General features: G+C 47.2%; 1 protein-coding gene across 1 annotated transcript; it reads right to left on the bottom strand.

The window, feature by feature from the left end:
- Positions 1-1311: 1311 nt before the first annotated feature.
- Positions 1312-22086, bottom strand: tmem102 (transmembrane protein 102). Its single transcript, XM_056575646.1, has 6 exons — positions 21927-22086; positions 20717-20929; positions 7766-8107; positions 4290-4483; positions 2578-2790; positions 1312-2001 (listed from the first exon to the last, which is right to left on the bottom strand). Exons 2-6 carry the CDS (start codon positions 20916-20918, stop codon positions 1390-1392), a joined length of 1563 nt encoding a protein of 520 aa, XP_056431621.1. The 5' UTR covers positions 20919-20929; positions 21927-22086; the 3' UTR covers positions 1312-1389.
- Positions 22087-23300: the final 1214 nt, after the last annotated feature.

The raw sequence follows: 23300 nt of genomic DNA on the forward strand, positions 1-23300 counted from the left end.
ATCAGCAGGACTGATCTCCCCCTGCAATTACACGTGAAACTAGGCCAAAAAAATAAGAATTAGTAAGGTAAGAAAATGAAACACAAAAAAAAGAATACCTCAAGAGCAAGTGCGTTTTCTTTACTGCGCACGAGTCTGGATTCACGAGTGACTGAATAATTCCACACTGAAACACTCGGGCAGCCACTCCTACCAGCAGGCATGGGGCCCTAGCTATGTGGAGTGCCTAACCCCTCGCTCTCTCCCTCGCTCTCTCCCTCTCCCCGGGCTACGGGATGGGATTGCGACCGGGGGTCGACTGAACTGGACGGAGGGCAGAGGCGGTTAAGACTTTAAGACTCTGGGGAGCAGTGGAGTTCTTCTCCTTCCCCTGACGTCGCTCTTTGGTGCGCTCCGCTGTACGATGCAATGAGGACACAACGGAGAGGAAGGGGGGGGGCCGAGGAGATAAAAAGAGACAAACGGGTCAGGGGGGAAATCACGGCCGAGGCGACAGGACACGTGGCGTCACTCACACCAGGGGACGGCGACGTGAGATATACCTGAGAAAGAAAAGGAAAGAAAAAAGGAAGGACGAGGGGAAGATGGAGAACGGGAGAGTGGGACTGGAGGGGGGCAGAAAGAGAGCAGCCTTTGTTGGCCTGTTTAAGTCAAATAATTAGCCAACGTTACAAAGTGTTGCATCAGCCACACCTCCGTTTAGCCTGGCTTCTCTCCAACTTTCTTCTTTACATTCACAATCTTCTATCGAGTGGGCCCAAATAACATAAAATACAAAGGATATTCAGACACTTTGCGTCGTCCATCGCCCTATTCATCTTGAGAACAGTTCATCAAAACCCAGACAACAAACACACACACACACACACACACACAAACATCGTTTCCCATTACCCCTGCTGGCACCCCGGTCTCAAAGCACCATCTGAAAGGTCTCGTTAAGGCCGGCTTGTTACCGTGGTCGGATCGACGCCGTCTCGGTGGCGGGGTGCTCTAAATTGGGTGTCTGGGGCGAGAGATGTGCTCCGTGGTGAGCGGGGTTTGGTACGTCTTCTCCTTTGTTATTTCTTTAAAGGGTGCACTCGGGCGACACACACACACACACCAACGCTTTTGGTTTAAAAAAGAAGAATTCTGGCAAGCAGCAGTGTTTGGTCGCGTCAGCAGAGTTCGCTATGAGCACCGCTTGTCGTCGGCCGGAGTTGACGAGCTGATGGCGATCACGCGGGTCGGGACGGAAGAGTCGTCGGCCCGCGCTCCGAGAGAGACGCGCGGGGAAGAGCGCGGGGGGGGGGGGGGGGGGGTGTTGCAGTGTGAGCTTTGAGCGGACGGCCGTGGCGGGACAGTCGTGCGGCGGCAGGACTCGTCCGCCCGCGCGCGGGGGGGGCCTCAGTAGAACTTGTCGTCGATGCGGAAGTGCGGCCGCGTCACGTCGTCGGGGTTGAGGAACACCGAGATGGACTTGCCCGGGTTCTCCGTCACCAGCTGCTGCAGCCGCTGGGCCAGCTTGTCCTCGCACGGCGAGATGATGCCGTTGGCGGGGCCGTGGCCCGGCGACCCCGCCTGCCCGTTGGCGCCGCCGCCGCCAGCCAGCGCCTCCTTCTTCAGCTGCCCCGCCTGCCGCGCCTGGTCCAGGGCGGCGCGCAGGTGCTCGGCCGGGTCCGAGCGCACGTGGCCCAGCTTGCGGGCCAGCAGCAGGGCCTGGCCGTCCGACAGGTGCTCCAGCATGTTGCACTGGGGCAGGAAGTAGTTGGGGCAGTTCTTGCCCAGGATGCAGTGGGCCAGGTCGTCCAGGAGGCCGAGCAGCAGGCGCCCGGGCGAGTCCGTCTCGGGGGAGGACAGGTAGGAGGCGGGCAGGCGGTCGCAGGCCCAGAAGAGGAGCGTGCGCAGGTGGTAGGGGCTGAGGCCCGTGCGGGGCCGCGACAGCAGGCGGGACAGCACGGCCTTGGCCGCCTGGAAGGCCTGCGCCATGGGGAAGGGGATGCACTTCTTCAGCTGCACCTGGAGGGGGGGGGACGGGGACGGGGAGAGGGGTGGGGGACAGAGAGAGAGAGACAGGGAGGGAGAGGGGTGGGAGACAGAGAGACAGGGAGGGAGAGGGGTGGGAGACAGAGAGAGAGACAGGAAGGGAGAGGGGTGGGAGACAGAGAGACAGGGAGGGAGACAGAGAGAAAGAGACAGGGAGAGGGGTGGGAGACAGAGAGACAGGGAGGGAGACAGAGAGAGAGAGACAGGGAGAGGGGTGGGAGATGGAGAGAGAGAGCCAGGGAGAGGGGGGGGGTGGAGAGAGAGAAAGACACGACAAATGGAAGGAGAGCGAGGTCCAAGAGCATGTAAAATAATGTGAATTTGTGATTACACCAGATATAAAAAAAACAGCTGAAAACCTGATGAATAAATGACGTAAATTAATTAAAACCCAAGAAATAAACGACAACAAAGGAATACAAATCAATTAAAATGAAAGAATAAAACCAATTCAATATTACATAAAAATAAATAAATAATGAAATTAACTTCATTATTTATTTATTTATTTCAAAATCCCCAGATGCAGTTGAGCGTGGCGGGCGGTACCTCGCTGCGGGAGAAGGCCAGCCTCCACTCCCGGTCGGGCCTCCCGGCCAGCGGCGAGCAGCAGGGCAGCAAGTAGAAGCCCGAGATGGCCTCCTCCTCCGTGATCTTGCCATCCCAGAAGTGGTTTGCCGTCAGCCAGCCCTGGGCCACGGCGGGCCAGCCCCGGAACGACACCACAGGCACCAGGTCGTACAGCACCCGGCTGGAGCCCGCCTGGGGGGGAGGGGGGGGGAGATCAGGTAAGTGGTGGTAGGTGGGGGAACAGAATCCATCTCAATGGGATCGTTTTACTGAAGTACTGCTCTGCTCGATTTGAATACTTCATTTTAATGAAGTGATGACATTTACATTTAGTGCATTTAGCAGAAGCTTTTAGCCAAAGCGACGACCGGACATCAAGTACATTTGTCAGGAGAAGAGAAACAACATTATACCGCTGTCGGTACAGTAAGGATGTTCATAGAACCAAGTGCCAAGCACTATCAACTGCTAGGTTCACTTATTCCCTGTATACAACAAAGATAGCACGGATAAGACGCTTCTGAAGGGGTATCAGCCAATCAGTGTTCACTCCCTGAGGGATGTAACATAACAGCCAATCAGCGTACACTCCCAGAGTGAATCGCAGCAGGAGGAGAAAGTGATTGTTTGCGTTTGCGGACTCCGGGAGCTCTATATCTAAATAATATAATATAATATAAAGGTATCTATATAATATGATAAATAATATCACGGCCAACAGCTGTTTGCGCCTCCGGATGATATTATGAATTAAAGACTGCGTGGGGAAGTACCTGAGAGGTCTCGGACGTCTCTGGTACTTCCACAACAAGTAAAGACTCGTATTGGGGGTTAACCCGGCCATGGTTGGGAAAGAATTGGGGGAAAGAAACTTTGGCTTGGACTCTCTGAAGTCCAGATTGAAGCGTGACTTCAGATTGATGTGGAAGGACCAGAGACGTCGGAGAACCCGACGCAGTCTTTGAGATTCATAATATCATCGGGAGGTGCACACAGCTTTTGGCCGTGATATTATAGATTATATTATAGATGTTTAGATTATATTATTTAGATGTAGAGCTCCAGGAATCCTGCATGGAGTGTTCTAGAACATCTTATAGAACACGGCCAAAAGCTATGTGCGCCTCTGGTGGATGGATATTATGAATAAACGACTGCATCTCTGATACTACTTCATTGCTTCTTTAGCGCTCGTTATGTAAAAATAAAACAATCATCCAACTCCATACTGGCCCGGTTTTTTTACGGGTGCTGCACTAAGAAAATGCTAAAAATATATATCCTTCCGAAACAGAAGTAAAGAAAAGACTGAGTCGTTGCTTACAGATTATGGATTAGTGTTGCATGATATTAGACGCTGAAGGCGTCACTCCTTGTATTCCATCTGAAACATCCAAACACTTTGTTCCTGCTATCGTTCTTTTCCGGGGACAAATCCATTCCATTGGATTATTTCTGTTTTGGTATCCCCGTTTGTCAGTTGAGGTGATTCGGCTATCTGACCCAGGATTAGGTGGAGAGACGATACCTCAACACTGGCCTGGGAACGCCTCGGGATCCCCCCGTCAGAGCTGGTCAATGTGGCCCCCGGGAAAAGAGAAGTCTGGGGCCCCCTGCTGGAGCTGCTGCTGCCCCGCGCCCCCCACCCCGGATAAGCGGTTGAAGGGGAGGTGAGAGGTGAGAGCGCCCACCTGGAGGATGATGGTGGTGAGGGGCCCGTTGCGCTCCAGCCTCTCCGGGACGGGGATGCCCCTCTTGGGGTTGCGCCGCAGCTCCTCCACCGCCTGGCTCACCACGGCCCAGAACCAGTCCGTCACCAGCGCCGGGGAGAAGTAGCAGCCGTCCAGAGACTGGGGGGAGCCGGGCGAGGAGGCGGAGCCTCTGCCTGCAGATCCAGAGGGAGGAGTCACGGGGGTGGGCGTGGCCGACCGGAGACTTCCGTCAAACAGTGAACACTTGAGAGATGCTGAGCTTTGAATTGGAATTTTTGGCGTAGAGCAAGCATGGAGCACGACTGGGAATAAACAAATAAAGGTCTCTTCTCGGGGTGGAAATCACAGGGTACTTCATGATACGATACGCGATGCACAGCCCGCGGTACTGTTATTTTCGCGATATGGCGATTCCGCAAAAATAGATATATTGTAAGACAGTCCTATAACGATACGTATAGCGATATGCGTCTAACGATGAATACAAAATGACGGTGAAAAGTTCTGGATTCATGGTCCAAACTGAGTTTATCACTTGGTCCTCTTTGGTAAGTTAACTTCAGGTGAAGCTTCCTTCATTCATTTGTTGAGCGCCACCTTGTTCCGCAGGGCAATCTGTTTAGAGCGCCTTCTTTTATAATTAAAATGTCCTGTCTATCTCTTCAGGAATAAAGCATAAAAATGCTCAAGAAATTCTTAAAAAATAGACAAATATTGATATTTGGCGTCAGTGTATCGATTCTCCTGTCGCACGAAGGAGGGCGACACTATATCGCCGTATTGATAATTTGTACCACCCCTAGTCTCTTCCCAGCGTCATTTAAAGCTTCGGGGAAAGCTTCGATTGGACACTAAGGCTGAAGGAAAAGTTGCGAATTGTAGTAGTGAGTAACCAGATTAGATGTCCTTCGTTGTTTTATCTCTCTTCTACTCTGGCTTCCTGAGATTTTGAAGAGATACTCATAAATGTTGAAATGTTTTTCAAGGGAGCCATTGGCCTGTCTAGCCCAAAGTACAGGAGGATGGAGATGAGATCGAGATCTCTCTCTCTCTCTCTCTCTCTCTCTCTCTCTCTCTCTCTCTCTCTCTCTCTCTCTCTCTCTCTCTCTCTCTCTCTCTCTCTCTCTCTCTCTCTCTCTCTCTCTCTCTCTCTCTCTCTCTCTCTCTCTCTCTCTCTCTCTCTCTCTCCACACACACATATATATATTGTAAGAATTGCTTTCACAATTTCACAATTCTAATTCAAATAAGTGAGAGTGTATCTGTTTGTCTGCCGTGAAACCATACATAAAACATATTGTTGCTTTGCGTTAGGGGGCGTCTGCTCTGCTCTGTACAAATCATGCTTCTCTTCTTCACAGCCAGACCGCCTGAGCAACCAGAGGCTTTGGCTGCGAGCACACCATCTTCAACCGTCTTTCAGGATTTGCGTCCAAAACCCACTTGCCTCGAAACTAAATGCCAGGAGCAGAATAACAATCGAGCAACAAAGATGAGAGTAGAACAACGATAGTGGCATGTGTTGTTTGATTCATAACAAGCCTAAAAGCTGTTCACAAACGGACATTTCCGTTTGCAAGGGGAGCTTTGCCTGCCCCACCCCACCAGCATGGATGGGACACACCCATTCTGGAAAAGGCACGTGACGTTCACATGGGAGGAGCGAGCTTTATCCCACTCCACTACCCTCTATTCTTTAGTCATTTGCATCCAGCTTTACCTAGGAGCTGCATGGACTTTACCCACAGATTACCCTGATAAACCGAGGGTGTAATTTGGTTACATTTCACACACGGATTACGTAAGGATGAGTGAGGGGGAAGATTCAAGGCAGATTTATGAGCAGTGACGTAGCGCATTTGGCTTAAAGATTGTATATGAATCCAATCTATAAGGGATTTATGTTAATGAATGCTAGCATGATATGCATCCATAATTCTCCTGTTATTTTCCTCCCTTTTTCCCCAGGGAACAAAGTAATGTAGAGAACGAAGTTGAGGTATAATGCGCTTCCAAAGTGCCCAGTCATCTACCCTATGGGGGTCTCGAAGATAAATTAACACATTGAACAGAAAGGGATTGCTAGGGGGGAGATACATTGAATGATGCCAGATTTCAAATTTACATTAAAAATAAAATGTTCATAGGACCCTTATGCTTGCTGAAATGAAGTCTTACAAAGTCCATTGCAACCTTTTCAGATTTTATACAAATTGCTTGCAGAGACCACTTACAACAATCAATCCCATAGTTTCGCTGCCTTGAGAAGTGTAGCATTTGCACTCAGGTGATTGACAGGCACCGTGAAGTCCCTGGACAAATCAGGGAAGAGCTGACCTGAGGCAGGTGCCGTCAACGACAAAGAGCTATTCTCCCTCACTAATAGCTGCCCCACCGCCCACACACTTAAATCTAACCTACAGACAATTTATTTAAATATTCATTTTTGTTATAAAATAAATATAAAAAAATAAAGAATGATGACTCAAAACCAACTAACACTGTTCTTATCTGTGGGGGTTTGGGTCAGGTTGAATGGTCTTTTTGTTGAAATGGCTTTTGGGAGATTAGGCTGGAGGATTAAATGCTTTACCGCCTAAAAGTCAAACATCTTTACCTACGACACAATTAAATGGGTGATATCAGGCTTTTTCGACATATATGCCGTATGTATACATGTTCTACGTTTGCTAAACTAGAAAAATCGAAGGCTGAGCCAGGGCGAGTATTTGCACCCACCGAGAACGCCCCTCAATTAAGTGCGTGTAACACCTTGTTTGCACTCAAACTTTTCTTCTGTAATAGAGTGACGTCAGAATGCAGTGGGCGGTGCTGCAGTAGGGCTTTGACTCTGAACTTCGTTATTCGAATATGATTAGAATATCAAAAAATAAATCAAAATTCGAACAAATATTAGGCAGCCCTTAATATTCGAACCTGTTATGGGCAGGCCAAGAGGGAGAGACGTTGGAGAACCCGACGCAGTCTATTCATAATATTGTAATGACAACGGAAGAGGCAGTGAATGAAGTATTGATTATACAGCGATTTATTAGAAACCTAATGAACCGTTGGAACACGCAAGACCGGTAACCATAGCAACGTGGTAAACAAACCTCACGAAGCCCAATCCAGGTCTTACTGAAGGCATTTAATGGTCAAAATATTATTAATAAATATTCAAATATATTTGAATATTAATATTAATAAACAAACAAACTTCGAATATGATTTTTGGGCAAAAGTCAAAGCCCTATGCTGCAGTACCGAAATCCCGCCTCCCGGCAAACCCACAATGTTTACAACTTCTCGGGATGTGAGTATGCAGACAGACGCGGAAAGCGTTTAACCAACCGCAACAGAGCGGGCATGCTGACCAATCACAGCAGGCTGTGCTACTCAGGGGGGGGGGGGGGGGGGGGGGGGGGGGGGGGGGGTGGGGGTCCCGGGCCTACCCAGCTCCTCCTCGTACTCCTCCTCGTCCTCGGCCGGGTGCAGCAGGTTCTCCTCCTGGCAGCAGACGCTCCAGCGGGCCAGCGTGGCCGAGTCGCAGAGCCTCAGGCTGAGCCACGAGTGGCAGGGCGGCGAGCGCCTCATGTCCAGCGTCACCGGCTGGTTGCGGTCGTGGAGCTTCAGCGCCGGCACCAGCAGGGTGAAGTCCAGGTCGAAGTCGGCGCCCTTGGCGTAGTCGCCCAGGTCCTCGGGGTTCAGGTCCAGCACGCCCTCCCGGGCGCCGCCGGACAGCAGCAGGTACTCGTTGGCCACCGGGAGGCGCTGGTCCACCTTCTGGACCAGACCTGGGGGAGAGAGGCCGTACGCGTCAGGCACCTTCCTACCACCTTCTGCGTGTGTGTTTGTAACATGTACGTTTGAATGTCAATGATGGCAACCATTGCACTGACCATTGACCATCCCTGAAGGAGGGGTCCCCCACTCTGCGTTGCTCCTCTAGATTTATTCCTTGCTGATCAAGGTTTTTTTTCCTTGCCCTCTGGGGGCAAGGGTCAGGGAGGCGGTGTCACAAAGATATGGCCTGTTAAGCCCTTTGAGACCGTACCAGTGATTAAGGGCTATACAAATACAATTGAGTTAAATTGAATTTAACCTCCTTTTAGGGTTTTTAGTGGAAATCGCTCTTCGAGACAGATATCGGGGCGAGGGGAGCGGGGGAACAGGGGTCTTTGGGATTTGGATGTCTTAAAAACACAGGGAGATGAAGTATGTACTTTTTGACCTGGTTAGCTCGTTGCCTCAGCGAAGAGTTTGGGTTGGAAACTCGTACGCACTTGAAAATGTACGACACACGTCGTATGCCATTGGACTCGTTTCCAAACAGCTGCCCTGAGCCACCGAACCGTGACAACAGCACCATCACGCAATAAATGCCTACTTATGCCGAGTGACATCACATATTCTAAGCAATCAGCTGACAGAACTAGCCTAAACTGAAAGGCATTCTTGCCTAAACTGAAAGACATCTTCTTTCCAGAAGTTTAGGAAGAAATGTCCACATTAAACCAAATTTATAGGTCGCCATGCGTGAACTGTGCAAACTGTCAACCAACCAAACATGGCGTAATCACAGCCCCCCGTGCAGGGATAATGGGGCATTTTTACGCACGTTGGGCACTTCTGAAATGTTGGAGCTCAGCAAGTAGAGTGCGTGTTCACGCCGATGTTAACGCCAAAGTGCTACTATAAACTGCCTGGCCATTGGTAAACTGCCACCTCATGAACGGCAACTATGAATTGCACTTTTGTCCCCACTACACACAGTGGGGATCAGAAACGGGGACTTTCAGTAACAGTAAGCTGTGTGTACACGTTATGGATCAAACTGGCCTGGGTTAGTCTGATGTTCAAAAGGTCCCAGTTGCGAGACCACTTACAGCCAATGTAATGAAGACATTTAACCGCTTTTTCTATTAGCATTTGGCCATAAAAGTAGGCCAGGAAAAGCTGAAACACCTTCCTCATTAGTTGACTCGCAGGGAACACTTCTAGAGAGAGCAACTGGGAAACACAAAATCTGAAGAAAACTTGGAGATGGTTAAAAAAGAAAATAAGAAATTGGAGCCGCTGACACTTATTTTCCACACATATCGCAACCATGTCAGGCTAAGCTTTAATCTCTCCTGGGTAAATAGAGAAAATAGAGGTCTCTGCACAACTCCTCCGTTCTAGTAACTGTTCAGAAGAGGAGAGCCCTCGAGCCCTCCAATCCTTTTTACGGCTACTTAGCTGTTGTTGTACACTTGCCGCCATTGGGAATCCTGTGGGAACCTTGTTGTTGCTCACCAGTAGATTGTGTGTTGCCAGTTTAAAAGAACCACTGCTGGCCAACTACCCGAATCAGCTTCTCCTTTGAATAAGCTCTCGTAGCGGTGAGCATTGGGAAGGGAATGTCGGTGAGAGAGTTGATATGTTAGGTGTATGTGTCTGTGTGTGCACACACACACACACACACACACACACACACACACACACACACACACACACACACACACACACACACACACACACACACACACACACACACACACACACACACACACACACACACACACACGTTGCCGTGTTTGACTGGAGGAAGATCCCAAGGTCAGACAAGGGAAGTGCTGATGTACTAAATACATGAACAACCATGAACTTTGACACGATGATTAAAGGAAATACATGACAAGCAAATTAATGCAGTGTATCATTCAAGGGAATTAGATAAAGGAAACTTTTATTTTTACACAAAAAGTGGAGGTAATATTTATTTCACCCTGGCACAAAAAAACCCAATTATCTACCAATATGGTAGCAACCACGGTTGTGCCAAAAAAGAAAAGTGTGTGAGTGTATGTGTGTGTGGGTGTGTGTGGCATGTACACACAAGAGTGAATCATTGGCGCAGAGTCAGACTCGCCACCCCCTTCCACTCAAATTGATTAAAAATTGCCTTTAAGTAGTGCATCCATGCGTCCTCCATTTTGGCCTCTTTTCAACTGAACGCTCAGCACACCGAGCCAATAGCAGGCAGAACTCAAGGCACCGCGGCGTGCACTATCCTCCCCTCACTGTTACTCACAGCCGAGCCACTGGCGCACCTGACTGCAGATGGGCCTCGTCTTCAATCACAGAGTGGGATCGCTTCTGTTCTTGCAGGGGACACGTTCCCCCCCCCCCCCTCCCAGAACCCACGGAGGAACCCTGCCGAGTGAGGACGACTGATCTCCTTCCTACCTAACGTCAGAAAAGACAGCGGCGTTCAGCAGGGGAGACGCCATGAAGTCAGCGAGTCGGAAAGCGGAAATCGCTCTTCGAGACAGATATCGGGGCGAGGGGAGCGGGGGGGAAGCGGGGTCTTTGGGATTTGGTTGTCTTAAAAACACAGGGAGATGAAGCATGTACTTTTTGACCTGGTTAGCTCGTTTCCTCAGCGAAGAGTTTTGAGTTGGAAACTCGTGTACGGGAAGAAGCACGACACACGTCGGATGCCATTTTACTTATTTCCAAAGAGCAGGCCCGATCAACCGAACCTTGACAACAGCACCCTCTCTGGTTGAACTGTGGCTACACTAGTCACACTTCTATACGGCACAATCACCTGTGTGACACTTTAAACGCCTTCTTATGACCAGTGATCGTATGCACATATTCTAACCAATTAGGTGAAAGAACTAGTCTCAACTGAAACAGCCACCCCTCCAATTAGTCTTCGTCACCAGCTGAGCAAACAGGACCCCCTACCGACAAGGGATGGGTCCAAGATCCTCTATCTTTACTCACAAGGGGGGAAACATAACTCAGGAGTACCCTGGAGAGTGGTTGCCACTCTTCTGCTGCTTTGTGACCTGTCCCCAGAACAGATGTTTGCCTCGAATACACTTTCTGTGTGTGTGTGTTATCTAGTCACATCAGAAATGCAGTGCACAATACTCAATTAAAATATTCTGCATTAATGCATTTTAATGTCTAGGCAAGACAGTGGCTAGGCTAAGTATATTATAAAATAAATGAATATATCAATATGGGTCGCATAGGGATCATTGTCGTCAACATTAAATTCCTTTTTAATTACATTTTCAAAGCCCTGTATCCTTCTTCGACCCACTTACACGTACTTCCCAATATTTACGTTGTTTTGAGTGTGTTTCTGTCAGCACATAGCTTATGGAAGTAAACAACAACATCAAACATTGCAAAAAAGAAAAGTGAAAATAGAAGTGCAGATGGGAACCTAGAGAGCCTCAAATAATGATGAAACCTGGACTAGTGATGGATGACTAAAGCAGAAAGAGCGACAAAGCGAGAAATAGAGAGAGCGAGAGAAAGAGAGACAGAAAAGGGAGACATTTGTATTTTTTATTTGTATAATTAAAAGTTGAAACTACCCTATGGTATATTATTGTACTCCATGTGCTTTGGCCATGTACATTTTCATGGCCAAAAAATAAAACTTTAAATCTTGAATCTTGGGACTGATTGGAAAAAGAGAGACACAAAGAGAGAGTGAACGAGAGAGAGAGAGATGACAGACAGAGAGCGAACGAGAGCGAGATGAGAGACGGATAGAGATGATATTAGCGAGCTCTTGGGCTCTGCGATTGCTGTTCACCCCCCTGCCTTGTGATATCCCCATTTGTCTAATCTCCAACGCTCATAAATCGGGTTAATAAAACACGTGACAGGGGAATAGGACTGGGGAGGTGGAGGAGGGGGGGGGGGGGAGGGGGGGGAGAGCACGTATAAGGAAAAGGAGGGAGAGGATGGGAGCGGGGAGGGGAGAGGAGAGGAGAGGGCGCTACTTAAAAGAGAGTGTTATCTCTGCAGCGGCGCCTTCAGTGGGGAAAGTGTTTAGATAAGGAGGGAGGGGGCGGGACGGAAGTCAAGTGTGTCAATTTATGAGGCGGCGGCTGCGGTCGGTTTGCTGTGTTTGAGGCCGCTCCAACACAAGCCAATCTGGGGTACGATGGTGGCGGTGTTCCTGCTTAATCAAGCCCTTTGAGTCACTCGTTTCCAACTGTGCTCTTAAAACCCTGTCGGTACACTGGTGCACACGGAGGGAAAACGGGGGTAGGGGGCGGGCACGGACACCATCTCTCACACACACACACACACACACACACACACACACACACACACACACACACACACACACACACACACACACACACACACACACACACACACACACACACACACACACACACACACACACACACACACACGGCTGGTGTCACAGATTAATCTCATAATCCTATAAGAAATGGTGATTTCAAATAGAGAGAACTTATTTCCATATACAAATCGACTTCGAGTGTCAACCAGACTGTAAAGTTTCTGCACTTAACACATGCAGGCTGGGAATCACAGGCAAGGAGAAAAATGTACGCACAAATCTGAGATATAACCAATAAATGGAGCTTTTGACTATCGGTAACCTGTTGCTGGCCAGGGGTTGATGATGTCCTCCTTTTGGGCCAGCACAGAGAGGGCTCAGGGTTTTACCTCAAAATCCTACCCACTTCTAACATTCACTGCCTCTCTCCTGCCATAGTGCAGTGCAGCAACAAAAACACATTGTTGATTTCCTTTTCGTCCTCCGTAAGTTCAGCTATTCATCTGTGTACGTTTGTTCGGGATGCCGCCCTAAATATAGCCGCGGAAAGCTCCAGAAAACGGGATTTCACCAGAAGAGCTCGGGACCTACATCTGAGGTCTATTGCACCAAGGATGTTTTATTTCCCCCGTGTGTGTGTGTGTGTGTGTGTGTGTGTGTGTGTGTGTGTGTGTGTGTGTGTGTGTGTGTGTGTGTTGGGGGCCAGCTTTCATTTTGTGAAGTCAGTACCAATCCCAGGGGGGAGTCGCTGCATGTTCCCGCTGCAGAACACTAATACAGGGCCGGCTGGGAGACTTACCAAGGCACTTCCAACATTGCCAGCAATTTTTCCCACTGGAAAAAAAATAAAAAAAGTCGGTTGGGGACCATGAAATGCTCTTTCTCAAAGCAGAACGGGCTAGGTGGGTTGCTCTAAGGGCACCTCGTCAACATCGGATCAGGTCGTTTATTCCCCCTTTTTCCCCCATCTCCCCCCGGCTCTCCACTCCTGATAACCCTGAGCAAGCAGTTAATTAAAAAAATAAGGACTAGTGATTAGTGATGGTGATGGGGTTATTCCGCTCCAAGCCAAAAGGTAGCCAGTTCGATCCCCTCAGGCCCGCAGTGTACCTATTGGGTGTCCTTGAGCAAGATGAGCTCCTGGAATGTTCTGCCAATCGTCAAACACTTTCATTTAAAAAGTCCCGATGTTGGCGGTAACGCCGCTTTGAAGACCGCCCCTCGCCAACAGCCCACGCTGCCTAATATCAGGATAAGGCTCCCGAGGCTAGCGGCGGAGCGGTGAACTGTTGCCGCCGCCGCCGCCGCCGCCCGCATGGCGTTCCTGGGCCTAGCATCAAGGCGGGGAGATTAGCCTGAAATAGGCATCTCCAAAAGGAGGCGGATACAGACACGCTCCGAGTTAATCCCGTTGGTTCGATGCCTCACGCCGCCGCGCTACGTGTGATGTGCGAGCGTGGTCGTGGTTGGAAGTGCTGTGTTGTTATATTTGAGAGGTATTTTGAAGGGGTGTTGGTGTGAGTTTGTCGTTTTAGCGGGGTCGTCACTGTCACGGGTGTTAAGCATGGGTTTGCCATGCTAGCCACTAGCCGTCGTAGGATAGCATTAATTTCAACTCAAACTATACCTACTATTCCAATCTTATTACATGTGTGGTATAACATTGTGCACATGAAACACTAGACCAGGGATGGGAATCTTTCATGATAAAGAGGGCCACATGGCCTCGTACTTCAACTAATCGGATATGAGAAAAGCTATAAATTAAGTACAAATAAGAACAAAATATGAATATATATATGTATGTCAATGTATATATGTCTGTCTCTTCAATTTGTGGGTGGGGCGTAGTCATGGCTAGGCGGTAAATGTTGAATTTGGGGATTTCCTTTTGAAAAATAAGTGGAAAATTATCGCAAAGGGCTCTTCAAGATGCAGATAAAAACTGCAAACTGCACTGTTTATTAAAAAGGCATCAATGCTTTTAGAAATGGATTTGTCTAGTATTTACGTGAAATCAAAATCATGTTTTTTATCTTATGGCCTTGATGCCCTGGCATGTGGCCTTTGTGCCCTCAAAGAAATTGCCACGCTGCAGTCCAAGTGGCCTTGCCCCTAAAATAAGGAAATGCCAGGCCTGGTGACGAAGCTCGGATAATAAATAATGAGTAACTCCTTATCGTCATCATTTTATTGTGTGTGTGTGTGTAGAATAAATAGTTAAACTGATTTACTGGGTGTGCCTTGGTGCGATCGCCAAGGAATCGTGTGCCTCTGCACGCTGGTCATAAGCTCCTCCTATCGCTACCCCCATGTTGCCGTGGTGTGAGGAGGGTGTGCCTGTTTGGGAGTCCATTAGCACAGTGAACGACCAATACCAGAGTACGGTCATCGGTAAAGGTGCAACTCCAACTGGTAGCCATAGCACTCATCTAGCAATTTTTAAAAAGGATGAGTTACCGACACTGAACACAGTGAACATCAAACCAAGCTGGCAGTACTAGTATTACATTTACATTTAGGGCATTTAGCAGACGCTTTTATCCAAAGCAACTTACAATAAGTACATTTTTCAGAGGAAAGAGAAACAACAATTTAATCGCTGTACAGTAAGGATGTTCACAGAACAAAGTGCAAAGCAGCCATTATCCATAACAAAACAACAAAAATAGTTAGGATAAGATGCTACACAACTAAGTGCTATAACTAAGTACGACATACAATAAGTGCGTACATAAAGTGCCGGGACATACAACATACAATAAGGGGGGTGGCTATGCAGATGTAGGTGAACTCAAGTGAGTCTTGAGTCTTTTGCGGAAGCTGGTGATCTAGTCTGCGGCCCTGACATCAGCAGGGAGCCATTATCCAGTTTCTTCCTTTGCACTTCAAAAAATCCATTTACATAATATTTCCCCTTCAGTTGAACTCACTTTGTAATAAACATACATCGAATATAAAATAGTTTGTGTTTACCCAAATGTAGAAGAACTACACTTTGAAATTGTTTGTATGGTCAATATACACAAGAAAAGGGATTAATGCAAAATAAACCCTGCGGGGATGTTATTAAGTAGTATCCAAACGGCTAGGGGCTGTTTATGGCTTTCTGTTTGCACGGGTCAGTGCACTGTCAAGGAGGCAGAGAAACACTGCAATAAAACACCCGAGAAGGTATGAATATTCACAAACAAACAAACACCTCCGCCCACACAAAGCTTGTGTTGGGCAACACATGCTGTCTTTGTACTTCAAGGCAAACTTTTGCAGAAATTTGCACACACACACACACTCTCTCTCTGACAGACACACACACACACACACACACTCTGACAGACACACACACACACAAAGAGCTACCTCAGACACACCAAACATAAGGGGATTCTAGGGGGATGCAGCATACAAACAGTACCCCATGTGTGGCACACAGCAGGACGCAGAAGAAGAAGAGAGGGAGGATGAGGAAGAGGAGGCAGCAGAGGGGGAACAGAAGGGCGAGGGTTGGATGGGCTGGCTCCAATATGCCGACGCATGTCTGCGCACCTCCCTGCTGTGTCGGCTGCCGCACAGAGGCCTAGCGCGCGGTGCCAGATGCGAGTGTCGAGCAGTGACACCGGGAGTTCACGGGCATTGTCTCCATGCTTACCTCATACATGTATGCGATAGCAAGCGCCACGGCAACAAATAATATACTAAACAGGGTAGATAAAGGCTCCCCGATTGGCTCGGTCTGATTACAAGTTGCCTGGTTTTGTGTGTGTATATAGGTGTATACCCAAGACTGCATATGTGAGTCTTTAGTTTTCCCTCAGTTCCCCGACAGTGTGAGGGCTCCAGTGCAACTTCAAAAACGACAGAAGGGTGGCAAAAAAAAACTTTCAAAGTGCATGCACAGGCATACTCACACACAAAGGTATAATAAACCGCCAAGCAAAGGTCCAGCGGACCTAAGGGGGGCACAGGGGGGGAGGAGGGGGGTGTTTTGGTTCTCTGGCGGTCTCCAGCGCATCCTTAACCCCACGAAACACCAGCCGCGGACAGACATAGAGTGAAACCCATCTACAACAAACAGGCTATTCATGGCCGAGAGAGCGAGAGCGAGGGCGAGCGCGAGGGCGAGCGCGAGAGCGAGAGGGATGACGGGAAGGGAAGGAGAGAAGAAAGGACGAATACTGTCCTGCACTTCTACCGCTGTGGCTCCCGAATTACCCATCTGGGATTCATAAAGTGCATCTCATTCTCATCTTCAAATGCAAACGCAAGAGAAAGAAATAGGGAAACACTCTATAGTTTGAAGTCACAAAGGAAGAAAAAGACCTGCATACATTTGGGGTAAAGCATTAATTGGATGTGGCTGTTTCTGCACTGATCGAGGCCTCTTCGGTTGAAAGAGAGACGACCACACTGTCTAGTGGGCGATCGAATGATCAAACTGAATCAACTCAAACCCTGCACAGGCTTTTTTTTACACGCATCAATAATAGATTCAATACTCATTCTAAAGGCTGCCGTATGCATGGTATGAAGAGCTTCTCTGTCCCCGTCAGTATTGTAATACGTTGGAGGATGGGGACAAATGAAAGGTAGAACCCCAAGTCCAGCAGTTACATTTTACCAGAGGAAATGGAGGGAGGGATTGAGATGTAGGAAGGGAGATGGAGAGAGAGTAAGATTAGGTCATCGAACGGCAATAGATCCTCATCCGCTGCTACCACTCAGAACTTAATAGAGTGTAATATAATAGCTCAGCCATTGATAGAGCCATTTGTTGTTTATTCTGTCTTATTTTAACAGTAAGACTGACTTGCATACTAAACACACATAAAGAAGACACTAAAATGATCTTAACATTATAATTATCTGCCAGTCACTACAGGAGCATCAACATCTTGTGTGTGTGTGTGTGTGTGTGTGTGTGTGTGTGTGTGTGTGTGTGTGTGTGTGTGTGTGTGTGTGTGTGTGTGTGTGTGTGTGTGTGTGTGTGTGTGTGTGTGTGTGTGTGTGTCAATTGGCGCTGAGCTTGACCAAACACTGCCTGCCTGATGTGTACCAAAAAAGACATGATGAATCTCTTTGGTGTACGGCGGTGGGAGTGTGGGAAGAGAGGGAGCTGTGAACCTGCCTCACCTTGCATCAAATGACTAGCTGATAGAAACAAAGGTCCAAGCCATCGGGCCTAGATGACCCCCCACGCACGCATGCAGATACGCACCTCGTATACACACACACACAATGACCCAGGGAGAGGGTTTTATGATCTGTTGTCAATCTGTTTATTTCTGTGTTTCTGTTGAATGTTAACTGTGCCATTAACATTCAACATCAAAATTATTTCAACGTGGGCTTAGGCAGATAGGCCTACATGCGTCGAAAACAGATCGCTATTTATTTTACTGAACACATGACGGTGACCTAGACACGTCTTAAGCATATGGAAACTGTGGCAAAAACTTCACACAGTGTGTCTTTTTACAATTATTTTTTTTACCAGCATTCGTAGTGGTTATCAGCTGATAAATAGTCTGCCAAAGATGTCGACGTCGCTTAGCAACCGAGGACGCTTGCGGAGTGATGCGACAGAAAAAAAAAGAAGCAGCCAATGCATATGTGGTTTGTTTACAAATAAAAGTGAAAGAAAATGTCAGTCGTGTGGGAGTATTTCACTGTCTCGGAGGAAGATCAGCGATATGCAGTTTGTATGACATGATCCAGTGACATTTCAAGAGGAGAAAGCATTAAACATGTAAACATCGGCCACTGCATTGGTGAATGTCATCTTATTTTCCGATAGGCCGACGGCATTCAACAACACGAATATCGGCCGTTCCCTAACAGAAAGCATAGGACATGGAGAAGGAGTAGGGGCTAAGCATCTCCTTGAAGGTTGGGTCAACACTGGGGACCAAACCAGGAACATTTGGGGTGGGAATTTCAGTGCAGAAAAAAAATACGTAAGTATTGAATTGTTGAATTGCAGAAGGGGGAGAAAGAGGGGAAGAGAGAGAGGGAGGTCAAGAGGTGGGAGGGAGGTTAGGGAGAGAGGTTAGAGAGGGAGAGAGAGCAGGAGGGAGGGTGGGAGGGTGCAGAGTGCCACCTATTGGAAAAACATACACACTTCACTTGCAAGTGGTATGGGAGTGCATGACCCTACCATGCCAGGGTGCTCGAGGGCATTGGGTACACATTTTTACAACACACCTTTGTATTTCTTGGTATGTACTGATAGTCAATGATGCAATCATATTAACAAAACTTTGCGCATGAATGAATATGCAGATTCCTTGTGAGGCAAAGAGACACACTGCAATAAAATGCAGTAAAGCCCAACTCTCTGAAAGGTTATGACGAAACTCCATCTCACTCGTTATCATTCGTTTTCAATACTTGCATGCTTGACTGAGAAAGCTGGATAATATGTGTAGCAAGGTTAAACAAGGCCATTCACATTAATCCATACACCCCCCTCCACTTTCTACAATAGTACATCCCGGAACGTCTGACTTCCATATTAACATCAAAGTACTCGACTATCCCAAATGGAATTTCTACTGGACCGGAGAGAGTGGGGGTTTATAAAAAAGAATGGGCCTATATTAAAACAAGCTAGACACACATTATCAAAACACATCAGGCAATTATAAATTAATGTGCCTTACTTTAGATTGTGTGCCATTTCCAACATTTCTAGCAACAGGAACAGTTGATGTATTAGGTACACTGCTGCATGTTTACATGTAGTGATAAAGAAAAAATTATGGAATATACTTTAGATTGTGTGTCATTTCCAAAATTTCTAGCAACAGGAACAGTTGATGTATTAGGTACACTGCTGCATGTTTACATGTAGTGATAAAGAAAAAAATTATGGAATATACTATCATTGTACAAATACCCTAAATTTATATTAGCAGAGTTACAATAAATGATACAGACTGATGACCTACTGAAATACGCAGAATAATCACTGTTATGTTGTGTATACTTGTGGATGTAGACTTAAAAAGATACAGATAATTTACAGATAATAATTTAATAATTTACAATATAAGTAATGAGTAATTTTTTATTAAAAGAAAAGAGAATCTCCATGGTGTAAAAAACACAGAGAAAAGTAAAGCACTGGTGGGATTTAAACACAACAAGTTCAACCTTATGGTGTTTGTAGTCACAGCCCAAAACACCCTGCACTGTCGTTTGGAGTTCACGGTGGGTACCACTGGTGACTCATTGTCAATTTTAACCCTGCGCACTTAGCAGCCATTAGTAGAACAGCATCTTAAAGCCACTCTCCACTTCGCCTCAGAGCCAAGCCCTGATAGTAAGCCACTGTTTAGTGCTTCTGATGCAAGCTCCGTGAGTTCATGAAACCATGTGTTTGTTTTCGACCGTAATGGAGCGACGGCGGTGGTGTTGGCAGGGAGACGGGTGTGTTTTGTTTTGTCTGCAATGTTTTCTGATGTGTCTGAACAGCACTTTCTGAATATTGTTGCCAATCCCGTCCAAAATAAGCAATTCTGAGCTACAGCTCATCCACGCACTCGGACGGGTACTTGCAGCTATGGTGCGGCACCATGTCACTGTATACACACACTTGAGGGAGCAGGATCATTGGACTTCCAGTCAAAAGTTACTGGGTTCGATCCCCCACCATTAAACAGCCGATGCATTTGAGCAACCTGCTCCTTAGTGACTTGTATCTGAAATCGTCTGTTAGACTGTTTGGTTATTTAAATAGTAAAACACATAACTATTTCATACTCGAATGGTTCAGGATCATGATGGTGGTTATTGCTTTGTGAGGCTTGCAGCCACAGTCGTCTCCTCTCAGAACTGTCAAGCTGTTATTGCCAAAGAAAGTGGAAGAGAGATTTGAAGAGTTTTCTCCAGTGTATCATAACTAATCAACCGTTATTTCATCCACTATTTCACAACTTCTTCTGAGCCCTGACTATTTTTTGATGCTGGGCTGGTGATACCTTTCATTTCATAATTAATCGACACATTGCCAAAATAGCCTTTCAGATTCTTCATGGGCTTCTTTGCATTCGTCTTCCCACGATTGCAATAGATCTTAAAAACCTGACAAGGAGACATTGAATAATGAGCATCAAACTATCGTACAAGTCATTTTTAACTTGTTCATTCCATGAACTAGCGACCCATTCAAGGCATACCTATCCATCATCTCCTCAACACTGTGGGCCTTCCCCCCCCCCCCCCCCCCCCCCCCCCCCCCCCCCACACCAAGCAGTCCCCATGTTGGGGGGACAACACAGCTCATCCTGGTGCCTACCTAGCATGTTGAAGATGAAGTCTTTGGCCGTGTGGACCTCCAGGGCCGTCTGGTCCCCAAAGTCTCCCTGCTCCAGCAGCACCAGCTCAGACGCCTGCAGGGACAGCTGCTCCAGCGTGGCCCCCGACCGGAAGTCCACCTCAGAGGGCCTCTTGACGATGGCTGGGGAGCGCGGAGCCACCGCGCTGATCAACGACTCCATGGGTCAGCGCCCTGACCAACGGAGAAGAGAGACAGTGTTCGGGTTAAGATAAGGCAAGACCTAAATGGGGTGACTGTTTTAAAAACTGTTTGTTTATTAGAGTATGTACGTATAATAAATGGTTAATAAGTGGATTGTGCCCATTCGGTCATGATTTAATGCTGATTAGATGGCGGTATGGTTTAATCTTTGCCTAAGTCCTCAACGAGAATACCTAACTTAGCTAACGCCTAACTTAGTAACTATAGTATAGAAGTCATGCCCAAGGTTATTACGGAGTGACTTTGAAAGCAATGCAAACATCAAAGACATTGGCCTAAAATCCTACTTCCTACAGGCCAGTGTATTGACAAGAGTTAAATACATCACTGTTACTGTAACACTGATTAAAACCAACAGCCGACACAGTCCATCTTTTTAACAGTGAAACCTATATGAAAACCAAATCTACCTACTTTGAGAAGTGAAACGGGTCGTGCCCTCACTTTACCAATTAACCAGGGCAATTAACCAGCCAGCTCTCGCGAGACTAGAAACCAGGCTACAAGTATGGCTAATCATTCACCCTGCCCTCCTGTTCAATAGGAAACCATTTCCACCAGGAAATCATAAACTCAACATATAACAGCGTTATTGGTTCTTTCAGCTCGCTCCTCAACAAATAATAAATCAATTACTCAAATGAATCGATAAAGATCAGAAGAAGTTTACACCTGGTTTATTAGCCGGCTAGCTGCATCATGATAGCTCTCCTTGGCTAACATGACAGGTGGGAGGGCAGGGATTAGGACATAACACAAACACACACGCAGACCCTGACACAAACACACGCATAGTTGCACAAACGCATCTACACACACATGCGCGCAAGTACACACACACACACGCACACACCAACGCGGGTGCATGTGTCCGACTAGCTTGGTGACACCTGATCTCAGTAAGAACTAATCATTAGCTATATTAGCTTAGCATTACATCGGTCACGTTGCGCGATCACACACGCACCCTTTTTCTTCCACAGTGTTGCGAGAGAAGGTTTCTTCGCTATCTGCGGGGTTTATTGTTTAATCCGCTTTCTTCAGCTGTCATCTCCAACAGGTCCCCGACGAGGCCACCTCTCCCCTGGCAACACTGGACCCGGAAGCAACGGAGCCAGGGAGCATCCTGGGAGTAGTAGTACCTGCAGAGTACTACCTCTCAGAATACAAAGAGGATTGGTTTGAATGGTGAGGGCCACTTGGGGTCATCGTGTGTGTGTGTGTGTGTGTGTGTGTGTGTGTGTGTGTGTGTGTGTGTGTGTGTGTGTGTGTGTGTGTGTGTGTGTGTGTGTGTGTGTGTGTGTGTGTGTGTGTGTGTGTGTGTGTGTGTGTGTGTGTGTGTGTGTGTGTGTGTGTGTGTGTGCAGCCCAGCAGCCTATATCGAAGAGGATGAGTGCCAAGTTTATGATTCTAAACAATCCTTATTCATCAGGTTCAGCGCTGACACCTGAGGTGATAATTAAAAACACCTTTCCAAGTCCACTTAGAATTCTATTTTTATTCTTTATGCATTAAATTTTCCGTTAGAGTTTTATATATTTTTTGTAAACAAGACAAAACAGAGCTGAAGAATAGAATGAACAATAATATGTCACTACAATTATTTATCTTTGAAATGGTAAGCGAATGGGCCCCATATGTTATGTAGTTTGGCGCTTTATTTTTGTAGAAGCGTATTCTCTCCATCTGTATGATGATCGTTACGTTGAGCCATTTCTGAAAGGAGGGGGTTGTAGGCGATTTACAATCTAATAGAATACATGTTTTTGCCGCAACCATAACAAGCATCCATGACATCTGATCCTCAGATAGCTTGAAGCAGACTCTGAGCATCCAAGGAGTGCAAGCTCTGGATCAGGAGGAATGTCCCAACCATAGACTCCGAAAAGCCATGTTCCAAAAATGTTGGTAGATGAGCACAGAGCCAGGAGAGATGTGTCACGAGACTTCTGCACATTTGCATCTGTCATACAATGGGGAGACCAACGGATAAATTCAGGTAGTGTAGTTTGGGTTTTGAATAGTGGAGCATATGAATGGCTTTGAATTTAATCTGTTTGTACCAGGCATTCATTTAGCAAGTTTGGATTCTAGTCTGACTGTCATTCCAAGTGTCGTCAGACACCTCAAGATTCAGCTGAGTGGACCGGGCTTCTTTCAGATGGTTAGTGGATACGGAGTTCGCAAATAGGCGCACAAAGCGAGCTATCAGGTGCTTAGAGTCTGGAGGAAGCTTTTGCAGCTGGTAGAGTGGTGGGTGAATCTCTGGCATTGTTACAACGTTTTAATTTTGTCTTTGACAAAGTGCCTCAGTTGAAGATAACGGAAGAAGTGAGAATAA

This window comes from Gadus chalcogrammus, chromosome 17 (assembly GCF_026213295.1).
Source record: "Gadus chalcogrammus isolate NIFS_2021 chromosome 17, NIFS_Gcha_1.0, whole genome shotgun sequence".
Lineage (NCBI taxonomy): Eukaryota > Metazoa > Chordata > Actinopteri > Gadiformes > Gadidae > Gadus > Gadus chalcogrammus.